Source organism: Pristiophorus japonicus, chromosome 7, assembly GCF_044704955.1.
Source record: "Pristiophorus japonicus isolate sPriJap1 chromosome 7, sPriJap1.hap1, whole genome shotgun sequence".
Taxonomy (NCBI): Eukaryota; Metazoa; Chordata; class Chondrichthyes; family Pristiophoridae; genus Pristiophorus; species Pristiophorus japonicus.
In genome coordinates this window covers 111,799,397-111,826,855 of record NC_091983.1, presented here as the reverse complement: position 1 = coordinate 111,826,855, position 27,459 = coordinate 111,799,397, and the positions used below count along the sequence as shown (strand labels likewise).

The following is a 27,459-nucleotide window of genomic DNA, read 5'->3' as shown; positions in this document are numbered from 1 at the left end:
TTTACAATATGGTCATTTTTTTTCTAGCTCTAGTCCACAAGTACCAGATTTATTGATACCACCTTTACAAATTGTCATGATGGGACTTGTATTTGTAATCTTTGGGTTGTCCAGTACCATAACCACTACACCAACATGTACTACAATGAAGTGTAAAGAAAGGTTTTTTTTAATGAAGATCCCATCTTAATCTCCTGGGAGCGAATGCCATATTTTTTCATGCGATTGTTTGCAAATATCAAGAGCTATTTTAATTCTTTTGTAATCTTTCCTGCTTTATTTGATGAGCAAAAGCTTTCCTGGCAGTACAAGGCATTCTGATGGCCTGTTTCATAGGCTTAGGTGCTGAACTCAAGATCTTGGCTGGACCATTTGTGAAGGCTGTGTGGATAAATCAACTGCTTTCCCATAGAGAGGGAATATGAGGATACATGGTTCTGCGACTGTTCTTGCCTTACAGTTTTTATTCATTCATGGGATTTGGGTGTTGCTGGCAAGGCCAGCATTTATTACCCTTGAGCAGGAGGTGGTGAGCCACCTTCTTGACTGGTTTGCCAGGGCAGTAAAGAGTGAACCACATTGCTGGAGTCAATGTAGGCCAGACCAGGTAAGGACGGCAGATTTCCTTTCCTAAAGGATATTAGTGAGCCAGATGTTTTTTTGCGACAGTTTCATGGGCACCATTATTGACACTAGCTTATTATTCCATATTTATTTAATTAACAATTTAAATCCCCAGCTGCATGTGGTGGGATTTGAACTCGAGTCTCCGGATCATTAGTCCAGTAACATAACCACTATAGTACCTACCTTGGCTGGGGAACTGTAGATCACCGAGCAAGAATTAAAGAGGGGAGATTGGAATGGTTCAAGGCCTGGTCATTAGCTAATCAAAGCCAGGGTCAAAGCTTTTCACTTGGCCTCAATGTTGCTTGGTTAGTGAGGGGAAGCATCAGCCAGGTCTCCCACACCTGATGAATAACACACTTTTGTACCCCCATCTCTATCAGTCTCAGTCTTGAATATACTCAACGACTGAGCATCCACAACCCCCTGGGTAGAGAATTCTGAAGATTCACAACCCTCTGAGTAAAGAAATGTTTTCACATCTATGTCCTAAATGGCCAACCCCTTTTCCGGAGACTGGGAAACAACCTCTTGACAGCTACCATGTCAAACCCATTAAGAATTTTATATTTCAATGAGATCACTTCTCATTCTTCTAAACTCAAAATAATATAGGCCCATTCTACTTTCCTCTTCTGTCTCTTTGCCTTTTCTCTCCTCTCTCCTCTTCACCTTCTCTCTCTTCTGTCTCTCTCTCTCTCTCTCTCTGCCACCTCTTCCTCTAAGCGAGGATGACTTGCTTCCACGCCAAAAAGGGATGAGTTCACGGGTGTTTCAATGTTCTAGATCCCGAACTAAGATTCCAGATCCCGAACTACATCTTGAAGGGTGGAAGATGCCTTTGCGTGAATTTTTTTTAACGTGTGGTGGCCATTGCACACCAGCCACCCCACGTGCTTGACAGAGCTAGGTCTTGGTCCAGTGGCAAGGATTAACCAAGACGACTGAATAACAGCTCTGCTGCACAGATTATATTGCAAATGACACACTGGTACAAGACAAAAGTACACAGCACTTAAGCCAGAAAGAAAATGAAGGGGTGCACAAGACTTGTCTCCCCATACTGATCTCTCCACACAATTTTGAGGCGTAAATGATTTACTTTGGATCTGGAAATAATTTGGTGGCTGACTGTATTAACTGGTCCGGGTGGGACCAGTTTGAGTGCTGTGTACTTTTGTCCTGTACCAGTGTGTCACCTGCTTTTATTACACTCTCAAAACGACAACCCCTTCGCCCCTCGCTTACGGCTTGTAGACTAGGTGACTGTGGACACTCGCTTAAAACCTTAGACTAAATACTCACCCTGTCGGTTACACCGAATATAACCCCTTCTCAGAATCTAAGCCTAGATAATGGAAACCCTTCTAACGAAACCCCTTTCCCGGTTTGGTCAAAACCCACACTTGGTAGCTTCCTCACACACACGCGCCTTAACCAATCTCGTCAACCTTAGTTGCATTCCTCAGCAGCCAAACACGCTCGTGGTCTTGGAGATTTGCAGAAGTGTATGCTGGATATAATTACCAGCCCTTGGCGTTGATTCACGCGGTTCCAGATCCATTCAACTCTAAAGACAAAACCGTGTGATGAGGCCGAGAGTTACGTTCAGGTGGTACGGCAAGGCACGCACTTCAGGCGTTCCTGGAGAGTTGTGTATCTGAGTCAATGGGACTCTCTAATCTTTCTCCCCTGTTCCCTAGGATCAGTGTATATCTGAGTCAAAGGGACTTTCTCTGACCTTTCTCCCCAGTCCATCCCCAGGACCAGTGTGTATCTGAGTCAATGGGACTCTATCTGATCTTTCTCCCCATAGGACAACCCTCTCATCCCAGGAATCAATCTCGTGAACCTTTGTTGCATCCCCACCAAGACAAGAAAGTAAAGAGACCAAAACTGCGCAGTACTTCAGGTATGGTCTCACTGAAGCCCTATATAATTGCAGCAAGACTTCTGTACTCTTGTACTCCTACCCCCTTGCAATAAAGGCTAACATCCTATTTGCTTTCCTCATAGCTTGCAGTACCTGCATGTGATCATTTTCCAACATCCTATTGACTCTGGATCAATTCCTATGGACTGGAGGGTAGCTAATGTAACGCCACTTTTTAATAAAGGATGGAGAGAGAACAGGGAACTATAGACCGGTTAGCCTGACATCGGTGGTGGGGAAAATATTGGAATCAATTATTAAAGATGAACTAGCAGCGCATTTGGAAAGCAGTGACGGGATCGGTCCAAGTCAGCATGGATTTATGAAAGGGAAATCATGCTTGACAAATCTTCTAGAATTTTTTGAGGATGTAACTAGTAGACAAGTAGACAAGAGAGAACCAGTGGATGTGGTGAATTTAGACTTTCAAAAGGCTTTTGACAAAGTCCCACACGAAAGATTGGTGTGCAAAATTAAAGCACATGGTATTGGGGGTAATGTATTAACGTGGATAGAGAACTGGTTGGCAGACAGGAAGCAGAGAGTTGGAATAAACGGAACCTTTTCAGAATGGCAGGCAGTGACCAGTGGGATGCCGCAGGTTCAGTGCTGGGACCCCAGCTATTTACAATATACATCAATGATTTAGATGATGGAATTGAGTGTAATATCTCCAAGTTTGCAGATGACACTAAGCTGGGTGGCGGTGTGAGCTGTGAGGAGAATGCTAAGAGGCTGCAGGGTGACTTGGACAAGTTAGGTGAGGGGGCAAATGCATGGCAGATGCAGTATAATGTGGATAAATGTAAGGTTATCCACTTTGGTGGCAAAAACAGGAAGACAATATTTGAATGGTGATAGATTAGGAAAAGGGGAGGTGCAACGAGACCTGGATATTATTGTACATCAGTCATTGAAGTTTGGCATGCAGGTACAACAGGCGGTGAAGGCAAATGGCATGTTGGCCTTCATAGCTCGAGGATTTGAGTATAGGAGCAGGGAGGTCTTGCTGCAGTTGTACAGAACCTTGGTGAGGCCTCACCTGGAATATTATGTTCAGTTTTGGTCTCCTAATCTGAGGAAGGACGTTCTTGCTATTGAGGGAGTACAGCGAAGGTTCACCAGACTGATTCCCGGGATGGCAGGACTGACATATGAGGAGAAACTGGATCAACTGGGCTTGTATCCACTGGAGTTTAGAAGAATGAGACAGGATCTCATAGAAACATATAACATTCTGACGGGATTGGACCGGTAAGAGGCAGGAAGAATGTTCCTGTTGCTGGGGAGTTCCAGAACCAGGGGTCACAGTCTTAAGAATAAGGAGTAAGCCATTTAGGACCGAGATGAGGGGAAACTTCTTCACTCAGAGTGGTTAACCTGTGGAATTCTCTGCCGCAGAAAGTTGTTGAGGCCAGTTCGTTGGATATATTTAAAAGGGAGTTCGATATGGCCCTTACGGCCAAAGGCATCAAGGGGTATGGAGAGAAAGCAAGAAAGGGATACTGAGGTTGAATGATCAGCCATGATCTTATTGAATGGTGGTGCAGGGTCGAATGGCCTGCTTCTGCACCAAAATTCTATGTTTCTATGGGCCCCAAGTTTGCCCACAGGATTATAACGGCGCATCTCCATGTGGTGCGCCGACTTTTTAGAACAGAAACGTGCCTATTATTTACCTTGGTATTCTCTCCTCCGTCTGGTCGATGCAGGCCCTTGGCGCAGTGCAGCAGAACGCATGGGGGGGCGGAGCCAGGTGCTATAGTGTGCGCGCATGTGCAGTAGCTCCAGGCCCCCGAGGCTGTGTGGGAGGGGCCTGAAACATGTTGCCCCTGGCCGAATGGGCTTCCAGGGCGAAGATCGGACTTGGGCCTCCCTCCCGTTTAGCTCCTGCTCGCCCCCCCCCCCCCAGCCCGCAGTGGCGCCCACCTGGGCTGGGGGCAGGCCCGCGCTAAGTCTTCGACGGCCCGGCCCAGCATCTGCGTCGTCGGTGGGGCCCGCCCGCCCCGCCCGAAGTCTTCGGCGCGGCCCGTTCAGCCTCCCTCTCCTCCCGCTGCCCCCCCCCTCTTCCTCCTGCCGCCCCCCCCCCCTCTTCCTCTTCCCCCCCCCTCCCCCCTCACTGTCAGAAACAGAGACACTAACAGAGAGAGAGAGAGAGAGAGAGAGAGAGAGAGACACTGGGTGGGTCCCGTCCCAGCACACTATTGGAGGGCTCCCGGTGCTGCAGTCGGTGAGTAGAAACTTAAGTAAAAACATTTTTATTAAATTTTATTGGTTGATTTATTGATTTAATTATCATTTATTATTGATGATGGCTCTTTATTTGTAAAAGTGATGTGTTTAATGTTGTAAACTTCCCCCCCCCACCCCATCTCATACCCTTCGCCTGATTTATAAGTGTAGGCAAAGTTTTTCTGAGCGTACAAAAATCTACACTTACTCCAAACTTACTTAGAATGGAGTAAGTTTTCGCTGTCTAAACTTGCAAAACAGGCATAAGTAGGCGGACACGCCCCCTTACGGAAAAAAAATCTGTTCTAAAATGAAACTATTCTAACTCACTAGAAGTGGAGCAAACTAAATGCCGAGAATTGCAATTTCTAAGATGCTCAATTCTAAACTAGTTGCTCCAAAATAATAGGAGCAACTCAGGCCGAAACTTGAGCCCCTCTGTTTCGTATACAAGGAAATCCAAATCTCTGCATACCAACATTTACTAGTCTCTCTTTTTTTAAAAGAAAAAAATCCCACGTAATACAGTTGTTGGAATTTTGCCATGCCTTGCAGGCTGCTTCTCATGACTTGCTTCCTTCCAGACATGAGGCTGGAACACTGGCTTGTGGGGTTGCATGATTGCAATCTGTGAACCTCTCTGACCGGCTGGCAGGAGATACAATATCAACATAGTAAATTAGGTGCTTTTTCCCCCTGCAATCTGGATCGCTTCATGTTTGTATAATGATGCACTTTGTGGCTTAAAGCTAGAATTTAAGAAACGCCTCATTTAAACAAGTGAAGTTGGAATAATGACCACCTTGGGATTTGAATGTTTAAACTTTTATTTGGGAATCAAGTGCCAGAGCCGCCAGACCACGTTTGAATTTCCCAAATCCTGTTTCATTACCTTGTGGGATCTGCAGATCTCTGGGATAGTTGGGAATGTGTTTTTTTTTCCCCTGGGCTGCATGTATAAGAGCAAGATACTCTTTAGAAATTGTTGATGACGTTATGCTCGTATCTGTACTATAAGTCCACTATAAGTTTAAGCATAGAAGGCACAGCTGCCAATTGTGGAGCGATGAAAATCAGGGATGCGCAGGAAGCTAGAATTGGAGGAGCGCAAAGGTCTTGGTGGGTTGTAGGGCTGGAGAATGTTAGAGATAGGAAGGGGATGAGACCATGGAGGGATTTGAAAACCAGGCTGAGAAGTTGAAAATCGAGGTGTTGCTGGACCAGGAGCCAACATAGTAGGTCAGTGAGGGTGCACTTTGTGTGACAACAACAACTTGCATTTATATAGTGGCTTTAACGTAGTGAAACGTCCCAAGGCGCTACACAGGAGGATTATGAGAGACAAAATTTAACACCGAGCCACATAAGGAGAAATTAGGGCAGGTGACCAAAACATTGGTCAAAGAGGTAGGTTTTAAGGAGCGTCTTAAAGGAGGAAACGAGGCGGAGAGGTTTAGGCAGAGAATTCCAGAGCTTGGGTCCTAGGTAACAGACGGCACAGCCACCAATGGTTGAGCGATTATAATCAGGGATGCTCAAGAGCGCAGAATTAGAGGAGAGCAGGCATCTTGGCAGGGGGGGAGTCGCGGCGCAGTGGGTGATGTGGGGCTGAAGGTGAATAGAGATATGGAGGGATTTGAAAACGGGGATGAGAATTTTTAAATCGAGGCATTGCTTAACTGGGAGCCAATGTAGGTCAGCGAGCACAGGGGTGATGGGTGAGCAGGACTTGCTGCGAGTTAGGTCACGAGCAGCTGAGTTTTGGATCACCTCTAGTTTTCGTAGGCTAGAATGTGGGAGGTCAGCCGGGAGTGCGTGGGAATAGTCAAGTCTAGAGGTAACAAAGACATGGATGAGGGCTACAGCAGCGGATGAGCCGAGGCAAGGGTAGAGATGGGCGATGGAAATTGATGGTTATGCTGCGGATACATGGTCGAAAGCTGATTTCAGTGTCAAATATGGCACCAAGGTTGCGAAGTGTTTTTCAGCCTCAGTCAGAAGTTGGGGAGAGGGATGGAGTCAGTAGCTAGCGAATGGAGTTTGTGGCAGGGACTGAAAACAGTGGCTTTGGTCTTCACAATATTCAATTGGAGAAAATTTCTGCTCACCCAGAACTGGATGTCGGACAAGCAGTCTGCCAATTTAGAAACCGTGGAGGGATCGAGAAAAGTAGTATTGAGATAGAGCTGAGTGTCATCAGTGTCGATGTGGAAACTGACTGTTTTTGGATGATGTTGCCAAGGGGCAACATGTACACGAGAAATAGGAGGGGGCCAAGTATAAATCCTTGGGGGACAACCGAAGTAACAATGCTGGGGTGGGAAGAGAAGCTGCTCCAGGTTATTCTCTGGCTATGATTAGGTAGATAAGAATGGAACCAGACGAGTGCAGTCCCACCCTGCTGGACGATGGAGAGGCGTTGGAGAAGGGTAGAGTCGTCAACCATGTCAAAGGCTGCAGACAGATCAGGAAGGATGAGGGGGAACAGTTTGCCTTTGTCACAGTCCCAAAGGATGCCATTTGTGACTTTGAGAGCAGTTTCGGTACTGTGGCAGGTGCGGAAACTGGATTGGAGGGATTCAAACGTGGAATTGCGGGAAAGATCGGCATGGATTTGGGAGGCGACAATGCTTGCAAGGACTTTGGAGAGGAAAGGAAGGTTGGCGATGAGGTGGTAGTTTGCAAGGATGGAGGGATCAAGGGTTGTTTTTTTTGTGGAGAGGGGTGATGATGGCAGATTTGAGGGAGAGGGGGACAGTATCTGAGGCGAGCGAACTGTTAACAATGTCAGCTAACATGAGAGCCAGAAAAGGAAGTTGGGTGGTCAGCAGTTTGGTGGGAATAGGGACAAGGAAGTTGGACAGGGTCTCATGGACAGGAGCTTGGAAAGGTCATGAGTGGAGATCCGAGAAACTGGAGGAAGATGTGAGGTCAGGGCTAGGGCAGGGGGTATACTTGGAGGAAGTTTGGCCCAGTGGGCTAGGGGAAGGAAGGGAAGAGGCAGAGGCAGCCAAACAGATGGTCTCAACCTTCGCGACAAAGAAGTCCATGAGCTCCTCACAGCTATTGTCAACGGTGAGTGTGGAGACTGGGTAAAGGGGTTTGAAAAGACCATTAGTGAATAGAAGCCGGGGTTGATCTTTGCGTTCAAGAATGATTCTGGAATAGTGAGCAATTCTGGCAGATGAGCAGGATCCGATAATGTTTTATGTGGTCCAGCCAGATCTGGCGGTGATTGGCTAAACCAGTTGTCTGCCATATCCGTTCAAGTCTGCATCCCTTGGACTTAAGGGAATGAAGATCAGGGCTGTACCAGAGGGAATGGCCAGGGTGAGAGAGAGCAATTGTTGTAACGGACTAGGGCATCAAAGGTGGTGCGAAGGGTGATCGGTAGCTGCAAAAATGTCATGGCGAATGGTGGGCCAAAGGCTGGACAGTTGGGAGTTCATAAGTGCAGTTGTAAGAGAGCCGGGAGAGAGTTTTTTCCAGGGGCGGACACACCGAGGTAGGGTTGGAGGGGGGGAATGGTGGAAGGGGAATATGGTTATGGAGAGCGATACGAGGAAGTAGTCAGAGATGGCCTTATCTGTGATTGACATGGTGCGATTAGCCATGGCAATACCATGCCCTGTGATGTATTTTACTAATTAATTCATTGAGAAAGCTAGAAGTCATTTTTGAATATGGATGTAAAATATAACACACATAGCTTAGATAATCGACTTTGTTTTACTTTTCATATGTAGAAGAGTAGTGTTGGTTATTTAGTACTAAAATAAGAACATCAGAGAACAAAGGTACATAGAATTCATTTAGTACTTTTTTCTGTCTAAAAGTTGCAACAATTTAAATCTGAATTTTCTTCCAACATGCTGATTTTATAGGTACTCTCGGCCTCCTATTATCTTGATTTCATTCGATGGTTTCAGAGCTGATTATTTGCAGAAGTGGAAGAGTTACATGCCTGTTATAGACAAACTGAGTAAGTATCATCAAAAGGGAGAAAAACAAATCTATTCCATTCTCTTTATATGTGTCTTCCAATAGTTAATGTTTTCATCTCTGCCCTTGTATCTTTAATTTGTGAAAGTCACTTGGATCAAGAAAAATGTTCAATAGCCCTGCCATTCATTAGCTATTCTATTCATTATTGCTTAGATAATGTATATTGACCATCCATTAGACCATGGAATTTCCTGGCAACCAACTACAAATTATGGCTTAAAAAAATTAATTGCGATGATGTTGCATTATATTCTTTAAGCTGATGGTTATTGTGCATCAGTGCCACAGAGTGCCAACTTCAATAGGGACAAAATTTGATTAAAAAAAAAGTGCCCTTACAAAATGCACAGAATCTTGCAGAGTTTGCTGTGGCTCAAGCTTACAACTTGCCCATCAGTGTTTGCAATGATGCCAAATAAAATAAAAGAGCAGCAAATTGAATAAATCATCTTACTAGCCAAAAGTAAATCATTTTTTGAAACATTACAGTAGATAATACCTTGGGAATCATACACTGGTTATAAACTTAAGCTCTTCTCTCCTGATTTACAATGTTATTTGAATATCTTGAGAACAGATCCATTTCTGTTGTGTGTTGATTCATCATAGAACTGCGAACGTAATACCTGTATTTAAGAGTGAGCTTAACATCGGTGGTAGGAAAAATAATGGAATCCCTACTAAAGGAGAAAATAGAAGAACATATAGAAACTAAATATAATAGTAAATTAAAAACAGAAAATGCTGGAAATCTTAGCGGGTCAGGCAGCATCTGTGGAGAGAAACCGAGTTAACGTTTCGGGTCAATGACCCTTCAGAAATGGTGAATGTTTGAAAGAACAGATTCTTTAGGAGCACTGAAAGGGGGAGGGGAAGAAAGAACAAAAGGCAAGGTCTGGTTGGAAGACAGGAGAGATTCGAGAGACAAAAGGGATGATGGGCCGAATTGAGATGGTAATAGCAGAAGATAGAAAAAGATTTGTTTAGATAGGGTGTGAATGGCAGAATAATTACAAGCTGCCATGGGATACACGGAGAGAAAAAATAAGTAAGAGCAAAATATGGGCAGAGGTTAAGGTCTGAAATTGTTGAACTCGATGTTGAGTCCAAAGGCTGTAAAGTGCTAAACGAAAGATGAGCTGCTGTTTCTCGAGCTTCATTGGAACAGTGCAGGAGTCTGAGGACAGAGGTCAGAGTGGGAATGGAGCGGAGAATTAAAGTGACAGGTGACCAGAAGCTCGGGTCATACTTGCGGACTGAACGGAGGTGTTCCGCAAAGCGGTCACCCAATCTGCGTTTCGTCTCCCCAATATAGAGGAGACCACATCGTGAGCAGCGAATACAGTATACTAAATGAAAGAAATACAAGTAAATCGCTGTTTCACCTGGAAGGAGTATTTGGGGCCCTGGACAGTGGTAAGGTAAAAGGGTAGGTGTTGCATCTCCTGTGCTTGCATGGGAAGGGGAGGGGGTGATTGTGGAATGGACCAGGGTGTCGTGGAGGGAGCGGTCCCTTCGAAATGCTGAAGATGGGATTGGTGGTGGGATCATGCTGGAGGTGGCGTAGGATGATTCATTGAACGTGGAGGCTGGTGGGTGAAAGGTAAGGATAAGGGGAACCCTGTCATGGTTCTGAGAGGGAGGGAAGGGGTGAGAGCAGAGATGCGGGAAATAGAACGGACATGGTTAAGGGCCATGTCAACCATGGCAGAAGGGAATCCTCTGTTAAGGAAAAAGGAAGACATGTCAGAGGCACTAGTGTGGAAGGTAGCGTCATCAGAGCAGATGCGACGGAGACTGAGAATCTGAGAGACTGGAATGGAGTCCTTACAGGATGCAGGGTGGGGGGGAAGTGTAGTCCAGGTAGCTGTGGGCGTCGATGGCTTAGAGTGAATGTCTGTCAATGTCTCCATTTCTGGGGATAGACTAGAGAAGTCAAGGAAGGGAAGGGAAGGGAAGAGTCGGAGATAGACCATGTGAAGATGAGGGAAGGGTGGAAATCCGATGTAAAGTGAATGAAATTTTCTAATTCGGGGCGAGAGCAGGAAACGGCACTGATACAGTCATCGATGTATCGGAAAAAGAGGTGAGGGAGGGGATCCGAGTAGGACTGGAACAAAGAATGTTCCACATATACCACGAAAAGACAGGCATAGCTAGGACCCATGCGGGTTCCCATAGCAACATATAATGAATAGTCAGCATGGATTTCAAAAGGTAAAGTCTTGCTTGACCAATCTCATTGAATTTTTTGAAGAGGTAACAGAGAGTAGACGATGGTAATTTATCTAGATTTTCCAAAGGTCTTTGATAAGGTACCCAATAATAGACTGATGAACAAGGTCAGAGAATGCGGAGCCAAAGAACATGTAGTAGAATGGATAGCTAGCTGGCTTCAAGACAAAGCAGAGAGTAGGGTTAAAGGTAGCTATTCACAGCGGCAGCAAGTAGGCAGTGGTGATCCACAAGGATCAGTGCAGGGACCACTGTTGTTCACAATTTACATTAACAATTTAGACTTTGGAATCAAAGACACAATTTCTAAATTTATGGATGACACCAATTTGGGGGGGATAGTTAATACCCAAGAGGACATTAATAAACTTGCAGAGTGAGCATATAATTGGCAAATGAAGTTCAACACAGATAGATGTGGGATATTACATTTTTGGTCGGATGAACAGGGAGCTCACTTATTATTTGGAGGGTGCAAGTCTAGATAGGGTTGAGGAACAAAGCAATCTCGGAGAGCAAATAGACAAATCACTAAAAGTTGCGACACAGGCTAGCAAGGCCATAAAAAAGCAAACCAAGTACTAGGGTTTATTTCTTGAGATATAGAATTGAAAAATAGTGAAGTTATGCTAAATCTGTATCGAACCATGGTTAGACCACACTATATACAGTTCTGGTTGCCATATTATAGAAATAATATAATGGCACTGGAGCAGGTGCAGAGAAGATTTACAAGGATGATACCAGAAATGTGAGGGTATACATATTAGGAAATGATGAACAGGCTGGGTCTCTTTACTCTTGAAAAAAGGGTGACCTAATAGAGGTCTTTAAAATTATGTAAGGTTTTGATAGAGTGGATACAGAGAGAAATGTTTCCACTAGAGCGTAACTAGAGGTCATCAATATGGGATAATCAAGAAATCCAATAGGGAATTCAGAAGAAACTTCTTACCGAAAGACTGGTGAAAATGTGGAATGCGCTACCACAGGGAGTGGTTGAAGTGAATAGTGTAGATGCATTTAAGGGGAGGCTGGACAAGCATGTGAAGGAGAAGGGAATAGAGGGTTATACTGATAGATTTGGATGAGGAAAGACAGGAGGAGGCTCGAGTGGAGCATAAACGCCGGCATGGACTGGTTGGGCTGAATGGCCTGTTTCTGTGCCATATATCCTATATAATCCTGTTCTGTCGCCTTGAGCCTGTGACTCGAGGATTTTCACTGTATCCAAATAGATTTTCAGTAGAGTAGATGTTAATGCTGCTTCATAACTGCTGCACACATTTGGCTGAATGCATTTTTCACATTTTAAAACAGGTACTTTTGTTTGTTTAATTTGTCAGATTTTTTAAAAACACTTTCTTGATTTTCAGAACTTATTTGAATACTCAAAATAAGTACATTACGCATCTTCTATACTGTAGTCATTGGAGAAGTGAAGCTGAAGAATCTAACTAAAATGCTTTCATATTTTAAAAGTTCAGATTAAAATGGCTTGCATTTCAAATCTGATTCTCTCAATTTTTCTTTTCAAGGTGTCCCAATTTATAATTGTGTATTTGGTTATGAATATTGCTGATTAATGCTCTTTGTCCTCTAACTGCTGTTATGGTGATTAACAGGGCAGGCAATGAGTAATAGAGCACAGCAGGAACAAATGAGAAGCTTACAGAATTCCATGTAATCAGAATCCTTTTTTTTTTAAAACCATGATGTTTTCACATTGAACACTCAGCATGTCAACCAATGCTCTAACATTCAAAATAGTCTGTTCACATTTCAATTAAATGTATAAATTCAAACAGTATCACCTGTTATATTGTATCACTTTCCTGCCAATAGTCATTGTGTGACTTTTTCCAAAAAAAAGGCAAAGCAAGACATGTGTTAGTGTCTCTGAAATGGTTTGGACTTATTTTCCCTGAAGGTTTGCTAAACTTTTGTTCTTTGAGAAGTTTGATTTTTAAAAATATATTTCTTGAATTTTGTGTTAATACTGAGGCTAACCGAACTCACCATTATTGTAGAGTAAATCGGACAGCAACCTATGGCATTCGCATTTAAATGTGGAAAACTGGAAGTTCTTGTCCGATTTGCCCCATTCCTTCACAGGGTGGGCTGTAGCAGTCCTTGCTGATAGTCAGCATTGAAAGATATGCAATGGCATGAACTTGGGATACTTGCTCACTAGTCTCCCACTAAAGATATGTGAAGAGAAAAAGATGAGTGAAGACAAATGACAAATTCCTTGCAGTCAGAATCAGGTGAATTTATAATGGGGAACAAAGAAATGGCAGACCAATTGAACCAACACTTCGCTTCTGTCTTCACGAAGGAAGACACAAATAACCTTCCGGAAATACGAGGGGACTGAGGGTATAGCAAGGAGGAGGAACTGAAGGAAATCCTTATTAGTCAGGAAATTGTGTTAGGGAAATTGATGGATTGAAGGCCAATAAATCCCCAGGGCCTGATAGTCTGCATCCTTAAGGAAGTGGCCCTAGAAATAATGGATGCATTGATGGTCATTTTCCAACATTCTATAACAGTTTCTATGGATTGGAGGATAGCTAATGTAACCCCACTTTTTTAAAAAAGGAGGAAAAGAGAAAACGGGTAATTGTAGACCGGTTAGCCTGACATCGGTAGTGGGGAAAATATTGGAATCAATTATTAAAGACGTAGTAGCAACACATTTGTAAAGCAGTGACAGGATCGGTCCAAGTCAGCATGGATTTATGAAAGGGAAATCATGCTTGAAAAATCTTCTAGAATTTTCTGAGGATGTAACTGGTAGAGTAGACAAGGGAGAAACAGTGGATGTGGTATATTTGGACTTTCAAAAGGCTTTTGACAAGACCCCACACAAGAGATTAGTGTGCAAAATTAAAGCACATGGTATTGGGAGTAATGTATTGATGTGGATAGAGAACTGGTTGGCAGAAAGTAAGAATAAACGGGTTCTTTTCAGAATGGCAGGCAGTGACTAGTGGTGTACCGCAAGGTTCAGTGCTGGGACCCCAGCTATTTACAACATACATTAATGATTTCGACGAAGGAATTGAATGTAATATCTCCAAGTTTGCAGGTGACACTAAGCTGGGTGGCAATGTGAGCTGTGAGGAGGATGCTAAGAGGCTGCAGGGTGACGTGGACAGGTTAGGTGAGTGGGCATCTACATGGCAGATGTAGATAAATGTGAGGTTATCCACTTTGGTGGCAAAAACAGGGAGGCAGAATCTTATCTGAATGGTGACAGATTAGGAAAAGGGGAGGTGCAACGAGACCTGGGTGTCATGGTACATCAGTCATTGAAAGTTGGTGAAGAAGACAAATGGCATATTGGCCTTCGTAGCTAGAGGATTTGAGTATAGGAGCAGGGAGGTCTTACTGCAGTTGTACAGGGCCTTGGTGAGACCACACTTTGAATATTGTGTACAGTTTTGATATCCTAATCTGAGGAAGGACATTCTTGCTATTGAGGGTGTGCAACGAAGGTTTATCAGACTGATTCCCGGGATGGCTGGACTGACATATAAAAGACTCGATCGACTAGGCTTATATGCACTGGAATTTAGAAGAATGAGAGGGGATCTCATAGAAACATATAACATTCTGACTGGATTGGACAGGTTAAATGCAGGAAGAATGTTCCCGATGTTGGGGAAGTCCAGAACCAGAGGTCACAGTCTAAGAGTAAGGGGTCAGCCATTTGGGACCGAGATGAGGAGAAACTTCTTCACCCAGAGAATTGTGAACCTGTGGAATTCTCTACCACAGAAAGCTGTTGAGGCCAGTTCATTTAGATATATTCAAAAGGGAGTTAGAGGTGGCCCTTACAGCTAAAGGAATCAAGGGGTATGGAGAGAAAGCAGGAATGGAGTATTAAAGTTGCATGATCAGTCATGATATTGAATGGTGGTGCAGGCTCGAAGGGCCGAATGGCCTACTCCTGCACCTATTTTCTATATTTTCTATGTTTCTATGTTTCTAAAGATGGCATTAAAAAGTTAGGGCTGGTACATTCAGGTGTAATTGTATTTTTAACAGTGCGATCATTGAAAATTACTGCCAAACAAACTCTGGCCCTGAAAATTTAATTTCACAGGAGTGTCATTCCTTCTGAAGGTGATTTAGTATTGGGAAGTTTAAAAAAAAATACTTCATTTACTGTGTCTGTCCCTATCCATCCACCCATCCATCCATCCACGCTGGTCGAGGGCCGTCCTGCAAGGCCATCTGTAGTCTCTGGCCCTGACACAGCAGCCTTCCACCAGCTGTGCTGCAGCCACAGGGGACACCCTGCAGAGGAGCACTAGTATAGTTAAAGCAAAGAGGGATATAAAGAAATGCACAAGGGTGATTATTAAATACATTATGAAACCATTTATGGTTATATAAGTTTTCACTGCAATATTTCATCTTTGCTGTTGTCTCATTTCAGTTTTGGGGCTTTGGTATAGAAGGGAAAATAGATGTGGTGATGGGGTCACCCAGAGGAAGTGGGATGGAATTCACTGGCACCGAACTCTGATGTGGATCACCCTTGCAGAATCGCGATTGACTCGCTACCTCCTCCATCGCTGGTGTTGCTGCTCCACCGCGTCGTCCTCCGCCCCCTTCGCTTTCTCCTCTTCCTTCTCAGGGGGTGCAGCTGTGTCTCGTTGCAATGGCTGTGCCCTCATGATGGCCAAGTTGTGCAACATTCAGCAGACGACGATGAATAGGGACACCTGTTCAGGCGAGTACTGGAGGACTCCTCCCGAGTGGTCAAGGCAGCGGAACCGTTGCTTCAGCTCTCCGATGGTCTGCTCAGTGATGATCCCTGGTCGCAGCATGGCTCTCATTGTATGAGTGCTGGGCAGGAGTGTCAGGATTGCGGAGGGGAGTCATGAGCCAGGTGGAGAGTGGATAGCCCTTTTCTCCGAGCAGCCAGCTGCGAGCTTGATGTTGTGGCTGGAAGAGATCTGGCACACCGGTCTGCTGCCAGTACAGCGGGCATTGAAGGTGAGGATTCTGCACACCAACTGCACATTCAGTGAATGGTAGCCTTTGCGATTATGGAAGACCTCCAGATTGTGATGCAGTGCCCACAAAGCGACGTGGGTGCAGTCAATGATGCCTTGCACCATGGGGGAAGCCCGCTATCCTGGCAAAGCCACATACACGCTCGTGTTGCTTCTCTCTGCTCATGGTAACGAGATGTAGTGCCTCCTCCTTCTGTACAGAGCGACTGTGACCTCGCAGATGGAACAATGGAAGGCAAACGAGGAGATGTTGGAGAATTCTACTGTCGCTCCCGGGAAGGATCCATTGGCGTAGAAATTGAGCGCGATGGTGCCCTTGACTGCTATTGAGAGAGTTGTCCTCACCCTGGTCTGAGGCTCGAGGTCTGCTTGCTGCAGATGGCAGAGCACTGTGACCCCATCCTTGCTGAAGCGCAGTCTTCGAACACACTGTTCCTCAGTGAAATTGATGTAGGAGTACTGTTGCCGGAATACCTTGGGAGGGTAAGTTCTCCTGTTGCCATCGCTGTTGGGCCTTCTCCCTCTGGCCACATTTTGCTGCCTTTCCATCTTCCTTTCACTCTGCCTTGCTCCCTGTCATGATTTTATTGACTAGCGGAGCAGGCTCGAGGGGCAAAATGGCCTACTTCTGCTCCTATTTCTTATGTTCTGTCCTCTCCCCGTGTCTTTGCACCCCGTGTCTCTGCCTAAGCAACCTCCAACGGTGATGTCTGAGCAGAAGATCGAGTGACAACGTAGCCCCCATGAAACGTTATAAATTTTGTGGTTTCAAATCTGCCCTTAATGATGCAAGGGAATAGTTAGGAAGCAGAACAGTCCTTGAAGTGAAAATCGTGTAAATCTGTCCATCAGCCACTCTGGCTATATGTTTGCAAGCTGCAGAGAGTAACGGCTGACAAAAATTGTGAGTCAAGATGGCGCCTTTAAATAATGTTCCTCCAGCCGACTCCCAGCTGCAACTGAACAGCTGAAGCTGTCCTAGTCAGCGGCAAGTGGTAAGCGAGGGGCCGTGCTGTATTTCTCTTCCGGGACAGTAATGGGACACTGTGCCTGCCGATGACATCATCATCGCCGGGCTCATGCCGAGCGGGGCGCTGCCAGCAGGAGCAAGGCGCTACCTCTTAGCACCTCTGCAAAACCCCCACCCAATTCCGTGAAGGGCGCTGATAGCAGGCGCACAGGAGGTCAATTTCGGCCCTTGTGTGTCTGTGAGGATTCGACAATCGAATTGATTTGAAGCGCTTTGCTTTTTCTTGCTCTGTGCACAGACACCACAAGTCCCCATTAGAGGGCGCCGCGCTGGATCAGACGGCAGATTTAAAAGCATGTTTGCACTCTAAAGCCTGCAGAAACTTTGTGGGCAGCTATCGGAGAGGTGAACAGCGAGTGCTGTTCCTTTGCCGCTAACTGCAAAATCCAAACCATTGTGTGTGTGTGTGTATGTAAGGAGTTATTTTCTGAGTAATCACAGCACGTACTTGGAAAAATGATCTTCATAATACAGTGTACCAAACCTCCCATGGTGTTGCATGCTTTAAGTTGGACGATGCTCTGCTTTATAAGGACTATATTATATCATGTAATAAAGAATATATTATTCAGCTGCTAAAATGATGCTGTGTCCCCTCAAGGCACAAAGGTAACTTGACTTCTGTTAAGTAAAATAAAAACAGAAAATGCTGGAAATGCTCAGCAGGTCAGGCAGCATCTGTTGGGAGAGAAACGGAGTTAACGTTTCAGGTCGATGACCTTTTGTCAGAACTGGAAAAAGCAAGTGCAGAGGTAGGGAAAGGGGGGGGATGGGAGAAAAGAACAAAAGGGAAGGTCTGTGATAGGGTGGAAGGCAGGAGTGATTAAATGGCAAAAAAGTATGATAGTACAAAGCAAAAGGAGATGTTAATGGGACATGTAAAGAAACAAAAGATGAGTCTAGAAGAGGTGTAAATGGGAATAGTAGAATTCCACTCTATCACAGACATTACCTTTTTTGTTCCTTCCTCCCATCTGCCCCTTTCCCTGCCTATGCATTAAAATCTGTAATATCTTGAAATTTTTCCAATTCTGACAAGATTTCATCGACCTGAAATGTTAACTCTGTTTCTCTCCCAACAAATGCTACCTGACCTGCTGAGTATTTCCAGCATCTTCTGTTCTTATTTAAGATTTCCAGCATCAGTATTTTACTTTTGTATTTCTGTTAAGTGTTCTGAGAGTTTTTTTCAGAGTTTAATAGTTAATGAAGCTGCAGGTCGGAACCTACCATTTCCTTTTTTAACTGTAATTGAAACATAGAAACCTAGAAATCTACAGCGCAAAAGGAGGCCATTTCGGCCCATCGTGTCCGTGCCGGCCGACAAAGTGCCGCACGGCCCTTGATCAGCAGCCCTGAAGGTTACATATAAACCTATGAACAATGGCGGAAAGGTAAAGAACACCCAGTCCGCCTCACACAACTGCGACACCCCTTATACTGAAACATTCTACACTCCACCCCAACCGGAGCCATGTGACCTCCTGGGAGAGGCAAAAACCAGATTAAAAACTCAGACCAATTGGTTGGGGGGGTGGGGGAAATCCTGGGAAATTCCTCTCCAACCCATCCAGGGGATCACCCTGGCTGTATTTGATTCCCTGCAGTACTTAGCATCGTATCCACGCCAGCCAACAACAGGTTATCCAGTCTAATCCCACTTAGCAGCTCTAGGTCCGTATCCCTGCAGATTACGGCACTTCGAGTGCTCATCCAAGCACCTTTTTTAAAAGTGGTGAGGGTTTCCGCATCCACCACCCTTACAGGCAGTGAGTTCCAGACCCCCACAACCTTCTGCGTGAAGAAGCCTCCCCTCAAATACCCTTTGAACCTTCTACCAACCACCTTAAAACTATGCCCCCTTGTAATTGCCCCCTCCACCAATGGAAATAGGCCCTTACTATTCACTATGTCCAGGCCCCTTAATATTTTGTACACCTCAATGAGGTCTCCTCTTGACCTCCTCTGTTCCAATGAGAACAAACCCAGCCTATCCAATCTGTCCTCATAACTAAGATTCTCCATTCCAGGCAGCATCCTAGTAAATGTCCTTTGCACCCTCTCTAGTGCTAGCACGTCCTTCCTATAATACGGCGACCAGAATTGCAATACTCCAGCTGTGGCCTATCCAAAGTATTATACAATTTAAGCATAACCTCCCTGCTCTTATTCTATGCCTCAACCAATAAAGACAAGCATTCCGTATGCCTTCTTTAACTACCTTATCCACGTGGCCTGCTAATTTCAGAGATCTGTGGACAAGCATTCCAAGGTCCCTTTATTCATCTACACTATTAAGTGGCCTACCGCTTAATGTGTATACCCTTTCCTTTTTAGCCTTCCCAAGTGCATTAACTCACACTTCTCCGATTAAATTCCATTTGCCACTGCTCTGCCCACCTGACCAGTAGATTGATATCCTCCTGCAGTCTATGACTTTCTTCTTCATTATCAACCACACAGCCAATTTTAGTGTCATCTGCAAACTTCTTAATCATACTCCCTATATTCAAATCTAGATCATTGATATATACCACAAAAAGCAAGGGACCCAGTACTGAGCCCTACGGAACCCCACTGGAAACATAGGAGTGGGGCGCTACTACTCCCAATTTGGTGTAATTTGTCCATTTAGACATCTTGAATATAATTCCATCCTCCACGTCATTTTGTAAAAATGATAAACAATGACAATCCCAACACCGACCATTGTAATCCACCACTGATACCCAGATACCTCCACATGCAACTTAACACGATGCTGCCCACCGACTGGCCAATTGCTGATCCACCCTAGTACATTGGTATCGATTCCATGGACTCGAGATTTGTGTGGCAGTGTCAAATGTCTTTCTGAAATCTGGGTTTATGTTGACCAATTCATTTACTTAGTGAGATATATAGCAGACTGTAGACAAATATGTTTATTCTATTTATCGTGATTCTTGGCAGGGACCTGTGGTGTGCGTACTCCATACATGATACCAGTGTACCCAACCAAAACTTTCCCTAACCACTACTCCATTATCACAGTAAGTAGGTTTATGTTGTTCCATGATATTGGATGTATGTTCTGTTAAATGTGTTTCTTCATGATATTAGATGTATGCTAATGGAACTCATTTTGAAGTTGAGAAAATCATCTTGGTACATTACAATGTCTCAACTACAAGACGTTTCATTTCGTTTAAAGATATGCCATTAGCATCATCATTCCAGATAATCAGAATATAAAATATAATTACATTTATCTTGTGTTACTTGCATTTTATTTGTACTGATCGCTCACCCATCAAATTTAAATGAGGCATGAACCTGAGAATGATTTGCAGCTCATCGGTCAAGTGACCTGGTCGACCCGACAACTTGCTACCTGTTTTGGGCACAAGTTGAAAGTTCACCCCCAATAGAATTTTATAGTACAGAAGGAGCTCCTTCAGCACATTTTGCCTGTTCACAGTATTGGCTCTCTGTAGAGCTAGTTGTTTTGTCTCATTCAAATACTTAGCTACTTTGAGTTCTGCTTGCACCACTATTTCTGATGGGCTATTCTATGCCCGAACAACCTTCCTGCGCAGTTGCACAGGGTTGTGAAAAGATACTATTTAGGCACCAAACAGCCAATATTTCTGTCAGTGTTCTTGAGGTCTTGCTGCATGAGATGAGATTTAGGAGAGACAGACTGGTAATCGGTGGAGAAGGTTGGTGAAAGGAATTGCTTCTGCCCTTGGAGGGAGGTGGCATTGGCAGTAAAAGCCACCTTAATAACCCCTTGGATGATTACTCCGTTCCGGAAGAAGCTTAATGAGGTAAGAAGCATGACCCACAGCTTCCAAAGATGTAATGTATTGTGTTTTACTTGCAGCCAACTTATCCTCACTGTACACAATGATCTTCAATTGGTGACTATTAATATGCAGGTTCAACCTAAGAGATAAACAGTTGTCAATCGTGTTCCGAGGCATAAAGTGGCAGAGAGATTACTTGCAGTTCCATTTACATGACATTGTAGAGATGCCCAATGCTCCACAGATATCAAACTTGATTTAAGGAGCCCCACCCCCTGCTCTGTACTCCTATTCCACATCCACCTATACTCCACTCCTGGGGCTATCTGTTTTCCACTCTCTGGCTTCAATTTCCAATAATTAATTTTCTTTCTTTAGTAAACCAGCCAGTGTCTGAATACACAGCCCTGCTACCTAGGGGTTTAAACTAAATAGTGGGAGGGAGGGATTGGGTGAGCAGAAATTTACAAAAGTCAAAAAGAAAAGAGAAAGCAATAGTGCAGGATAGCGATAGGGGGAATGATAACCAGAGCACTTGCTTTGGAAGTCTCGTGTCTGGCATGCAAACTATGTGGCCTGCCCAGTGGAGCTGATTGTGGTCAGTGCTTCAATGCTGGGGATATCGGCCTGGATGAGGACGCTGATGGTAGTCCTCCCAGGGGATTTGTAGGATCTTGCGAAGATATCGTTGGTGATATTGCTCCAGCGACTTGAGATGTCTGCTGTACATGGTCCATGTCTCTGAGCCATACAGGAGGGCAGGTATTACTACAGCCCTGTAGACCATGAGCTTGGTGTCAGTTTTGAGGTCCTGGTCTTCAAACACTCTTCCTCAGGCGGCCGAAGGCTGCACTGGCAATCTGGAGGCAGTGTTGGATCTCGTTGTCGATGCCTGCTCTTGTTGATAGGATGCTCCTGAGATATGGGAAGTGGTCGACATTGTCCAGGGCCACTCCTTCACGGCAAACGAGCCAAAGGTGGGCAGAGGAAACGTTTCAAAGACACCCTCAGTCTCCCTGATAAAGTGCAATATCCCCACTGACACCTGAGAGTCCCAGGCCAAAGACCACCCTAAGTGGCGAAAGTGCTTCCGGGAGGGCGCTGAGCACCTTGAGTCTCAACACCGAGAACGTGCAGAAATTAAGCGCAGGCAGCGGAAAGCACCTGCGTCAAACCAGTCTCTCCCACCCCTTCCCTCAATGACTATCTGTCCCACCTGTGACAGAGTCTGTGGCGCTCGTATCAGACTGTTCAGCCACCAAAGAACTTTCTTCAGGAATGGAAGCAAGTCTTCCTCGATTCCGAGGGACTGCCTATGATGATGATGATGATAACCAGAGTGTGACAGGAGGGACAGAACGTATAAACATGAATGCATCAGAAAGTGGGATCAGAGTAGGGAAAAATGGTAAAAAGACAAAATTAAAAGCTCTTCGCCTGAATGCACGCTGCATTTCATAAGATAAATGAATTGATGGCTCAAATAGAAATAAATGGGTATGATCTGATAGCCATTAGCGAGACATAATTGCAAGGTGACCAAGGCTGGGAACTAAATATTCAGGGGGATTTGACAATTCGGAAGGATGTGCAGAAAGGAAAAGGAGGTGGGGTAGCTCTGTTAATAAAGGATGGGATCAGTGCAGTAGCAAGAAATGATATTGGCACAGAAGACCAAAATGTAGAATCAGATAAGAAATAATAATGGAAAGAAGTCACTGGTGGGAGTATCTATCGGCCCCCTAACAGCAGCTACATTGTAGGACAGAGTATAAATCAGGAAATAATGGATGCTTGTAAGAAAGATCAGGCAATAATCATGGGTGATTTTAATCTTCTTATTGATTGGGCTCATCAAGTTGGCAATGGTAGCCTTGAGGAAGAGTTCATAGAGTGTATTCGGGATGGTTTCTTAGAACAATACATTGTGGAACCAACCAGGGAGCAGACTATTTTAGATCTGATAATGTGTAATGAGACTGGATTAATGAATGATTTCATAGTAAAGGATCCTCTTGGGAAGAGTGATCATAACATAGTAGAATTTCAAATTCAATTTGTGGGTCAGCAAGCTAGGTCTCAAACTAGTGTCCTGAACTTAAATAAAGGCAATTACAAAGGTATGAATGCAGAATTGGCTAAAGTGGACCGGGAAAATAGATTAAAGGGGAAGATAGTAGCTAAACAATGACAAACACTTCAGGAAATATTTCATAACTCTCAGCAAAGATATATAGATATATTCCAGTGAGAAAGAAAGATTCTCTAAGGGAAGGATGAACAATCCATGGCTAACTAATGAAGTAAAGGATGGTATCAAATTGAAAACAAAGGCAGACAATGTGTCGAATAGCAGAAGGCCAGAGGATTGGGACATTTTTAGAAACCAGCAAAGGATGATTAAAAAAAATAAAGCGAGAGAAGATAGTTTGAGTGCAAATTAGCAAGAAATATAAAACAGACAGTAAGAGCTTCTACAAGTATATAAAAACGAAGAGAGTAGCTAAAGTAAACATTGGTCCCTTGGAGGATGAGACTGGGGAATTAATAATGGGAAACCGAAAAATGGCAGAGACTTTGAACAAATATTTTGTATCGGTCTTCACGGTAGAAGACACTAAAATCATCCCAATAATTGATAATCGGGGGCTATTGGGAGGGGCGAACTTAAAACAATCACTATCACTAGAGAAAAAGTACTAGGCAAGCTAATGGGACTAAAGGCGGACAAGTCCCCTGGACCTGATGGCCTGCATCCTAGGGTCTTAAAAGAAGTGGCTGCAGAGATAGTGAATGCATTGGTTGTAATCCACCATAATTCCCTGGAGTCTGGAGAGGTCCCAGCTGATTGGAAAACCGCAAATGTAACACCCCTATTTACATAGAAACATAGAAAATAGGTGCAGGAGTACGCCATTCGGCCCTTCGAGCCTGCACCACCATTCAATAAGATCATGGCTGATCATTCACCTCAGTACCCCTTTCCTGCTTTCTCTCCATACCCCTTGATCCCTTTAGCCATAAGTTCCATATCTAACTCCCACTTGAATATATCCAATGAACTGGCATCAACAACTAACTCTCTGCAGTCGGGAATTCCACAGGTTAACAACGCTCTGAGTGAAGAAGTTTCTCCTCATCTTGGTCCTAACTGGCTTACCCCTTATCCTTAGACTGTGACCCCTGATTCTGGACTTCCCCAACATTGGGAACATTCTTCCTGCATCTAACCTGTCCAGTCCCATCTGAATTTTATATGTTTCTATGAGATCCCCTCTCATTCTTCTAAACTCCAGTGAATACAGGCCCAGTCGATCCAGTCTCTTCTCATATGTCAGTCCTGCCATCCCGGGAATCAGTCTGGTGAACCTTCGCTGCACTCCCTCAATAGCAAGAATGTCCTTCCTCAGATTAGGAGACCAAAACTGAACACAATATTCCAGGTGAGGCCTCACCAAGGCCCTGTACAACTGCAGTAAGACCTCCCTGCTCCTATATTCAAATCCCCAAGCTATGATGGCCAGCATGCCGTTTGCTTTCTTTACTGCCTGCTATATCTGCATGCCAACTTTCAATGACTGATGTACCATGACACCCAGGTCTCATTGCACCTCCCCTTTTCCTAATCTGCCATTCAGATAATATTCTGCCTTCATGTTTTTGCCACCAAAGTGGATAACCTCACGTTTATCCACTTTCTACTGCATCTGCCATGCATTTGCCCACTCCCCAAACCTGTCCTAGTCACCCTGCAGCCTCTTAGCATCCTCTTCACAGCTCACACTGCCACCTAACTTAGTGTCATTTGCAAACTTGGAGATATTACACTCAATTCCTTCATCTAAATCATTGATGTATATTGTAAATAACTGGTGTCCCAGCACTGAGCCCTGCGGCACCCCATTCTGAAAAGGACCCGTTTATCCCGACTCTCTGCTTCCTGTCTGCCAACCAGTTCTCTATCCACGTCAATACATTACCCCCAATACCATGTGCTTTAATTTTGCACACCAGGACAGGAGGGAGACAGAAAGCAAGAAACTATAGACCAGTTAGCCTAACATTGGTCATTGGGAAAATGCTGGCGTCCATTATTAAGGAAGTAGTCGCAGGACATTTAGAAAATCATAACACAGTCAAGCAGAGTCGTCATGTTTCTTTGAAAGGGAAGTCATGTTTGACAACTTTGCTGGAGTTTTTTGAGGATGTAACAAACAGAGTGGATAAAGGGGAAGCAGTAGATGTCGTGTATTTGGATTTCCAGAAGGCATTCAATAAGGTGCCACATAAAAGGTTTCTGCACAAGCTAAGAGCACACTGGGTTGGGGGTAATATATTGGCATAGATAGAGGATTGGCTAACAGAAAACAGAGCCGGGATAAATGGGTTAGAAACATAGAAAATAGGTGCAGGAGCAGGCCATTCAGCCCTTCTAGCCTGCACCGCCATTCAATGAGTTCATGGCTGAACATGAAACTTCAGTACCCCCTTCCTGCTTTCTCGCCATAACCCTTGATCCCCCGAGTAGTAAGGACTTCATCTAACTCCCTTTTGAATATATTTAGTGAATTGGCCTCAACTACTTTCTGTGGTAGAGAATTCCACAGGTTCACCACTCTCTGGGTGAAGAAGTTTCTCCTCATCTCGGTCCTAAATGGCTTACCCCTTATCCTCAGACTGTGACCCCTGGTTCTGGACCTCCCCAACATTGGGAACATTCTTTCTGCATCTAACCTGTCTAAACCCGTCAGAATTTTAAACGTTTCTATGAGGTCCCCTCTCATTCTTCTGAACTCCAGTGAATACAAGCCCAATTGATCCAATCTTTCTTGATAGGTCAGTCCCGCCATCCCGGGAATCAGTCTGGTGAACCTTCGCTGCACTCCCTCAATAGCAAGAATGTCCTTCCTCAAGTTAGGAGACCAAAACTGTACACAATACTCCAGGTGTGGCCTCACCAAGGCCCTGTACAACTGTAGCAACACCTCCCTGCCCCTGTATTCAAATCCCCTCGCTATGAAGGCCAACATGCCATTTGCTTTCTTAACCGCCTGCTGTACCTGCATGCCAACCTTCAATGACTGATGTACCATGACACCCAGGTCTCGTTGCACCTTCCCTTTTCCTAATCTGTCACCATTCAGATAATAGTCTGTCTCTCTGTTTTTACCACCAAAGTGGATAACCTCACATTTATCCACATTATACTTCATCTGCCATGCATTTGCCCACTCACCTAACCTATCCAAGTCACTCTGCAGCCTAATAGCATCCTCCTCGCAGCTCACACTGCCACCCAACTTAGTATCATCCGCAAATTTGGAGATACTGCATTTAATCCCCTCGTCTAAATCATTAATGTACAATGTAAACAGCTGGGGCCCCAGCACAGAACCTTGCGGCACTCCACTAGTCACTGCCTGCCATTCTGAAAAGTACCCGTTTACTCCTACTCTTTGCTTCCTGTCTGACAACCAGTTCTCAATCCACGTCAGCACACTATTTTCAGGTTGGCAAACTGTAACTAGTGGGGTGCCACAGGGATCAGTGCTGGGGCCTCAACTATTTACAATCTATATTAATGACTTAGATGAAGAGACCGAATGTAATATAGCCAAATTAGCTGATGATACAAAGATAGGTTCGAAAGCAAGTTGTGTGGAAGCCGCAAAGAATCTGCAAAGTGATAGAGATAGCATAAATGATTGGGCAAAAATTTGGCAGTTGGAATATAATGTGGGAAAATGAGGTTATCCATTTTGGTAGGAAAAATAAAAAATCTAATTATACTTTAAATTGGGAGAGATTGCAAAATGCTGAGGTACAGAGGGATCTGGGGGTTCTTGTACATGAAACAGAAAAGTTTAGCATGCAGGTAGAGCAAGTAATCAGGAAGGCAAATGGAATGTTGGCCTTTTATTGCAAGGGGGATGGAGTATAAAGGTAGGGAAGTACTGCTACAACTGTACAGGGTATTGGTGAGGCCGCACCTGGAGTACGGCATGCAGTTTTGGTCTCCTTTAAAGAGGGATATACTTGTATTGGAGGCAGTTCAGAGAAGGTTCACTAGGTTGATTCCTGAGATGAAGGGGTTGTCTTATGAAAGGTTGAGCCGGTTGGGCCTATACTCATTGGAGTTTAGAAGAATGAATTGTGATCTTATTAAAACATAAGATTCTGAGGGGGCTTAACAGGGTAGAGACAGAGAGGATGTTTCCCTTTGTGGTGGAATCTCGAAGTAGGAGGCATAGTTTCAGAATAAGCGGTCGCCCATTTAAAACAGAAATGAGGAATTTCTTCTCCAAGTCATGAACCTTTGGAATTCTCTACCCCAGAGTGATGTGGAAGCTGGGTCATTGAATATGTTTAAGGTGTTGATAGACAGATTTTTGAGTAAGGATGTCAAGGGTTCTGGGGAGCAGGCAGGGCAGTGAAATTGAGGCCAAGATCAAGTCAGCCATGATCTTGTTGAATGGCGGAGCAGGCTCGAGGGGCCAAATGTCCTCCTACTGCTCCTATTTCTTATGTACCAACACATCCCAAAGCTAGCATTCATTCTCTCTTTTAGCCTTGGCACTA

General features: G+C 44.5%; 1 protein-coding gene across 2 annotated transcripts in view; it reads left to right on the top strand.

Moving 5' to 3' along the window:
* The window catches only part of LOC139267240 (venom phosphodiesterase 2-like), a 187,795-nt gene that overhangs the window by 50,065 nt on the left and 110,271 nt on the right, over positions 1-27,459 (top strand). For both annotated transcript variants that reach the window (XM_070885244.1, XM_070885243.1), the window contains exons 5-6: positions 8,677-8,774; positions 20,045-20,124. In XM_070885244.1, coding sequence (XP_070741345.1) covers positions 8,677-8,774; positions 20,045-20,124 — 178 coding nt within the window. The remainder of the gene's footprint in view (positions 1-8,676; positions 8,775-20,044; positions 20,125-27,459) is intronic.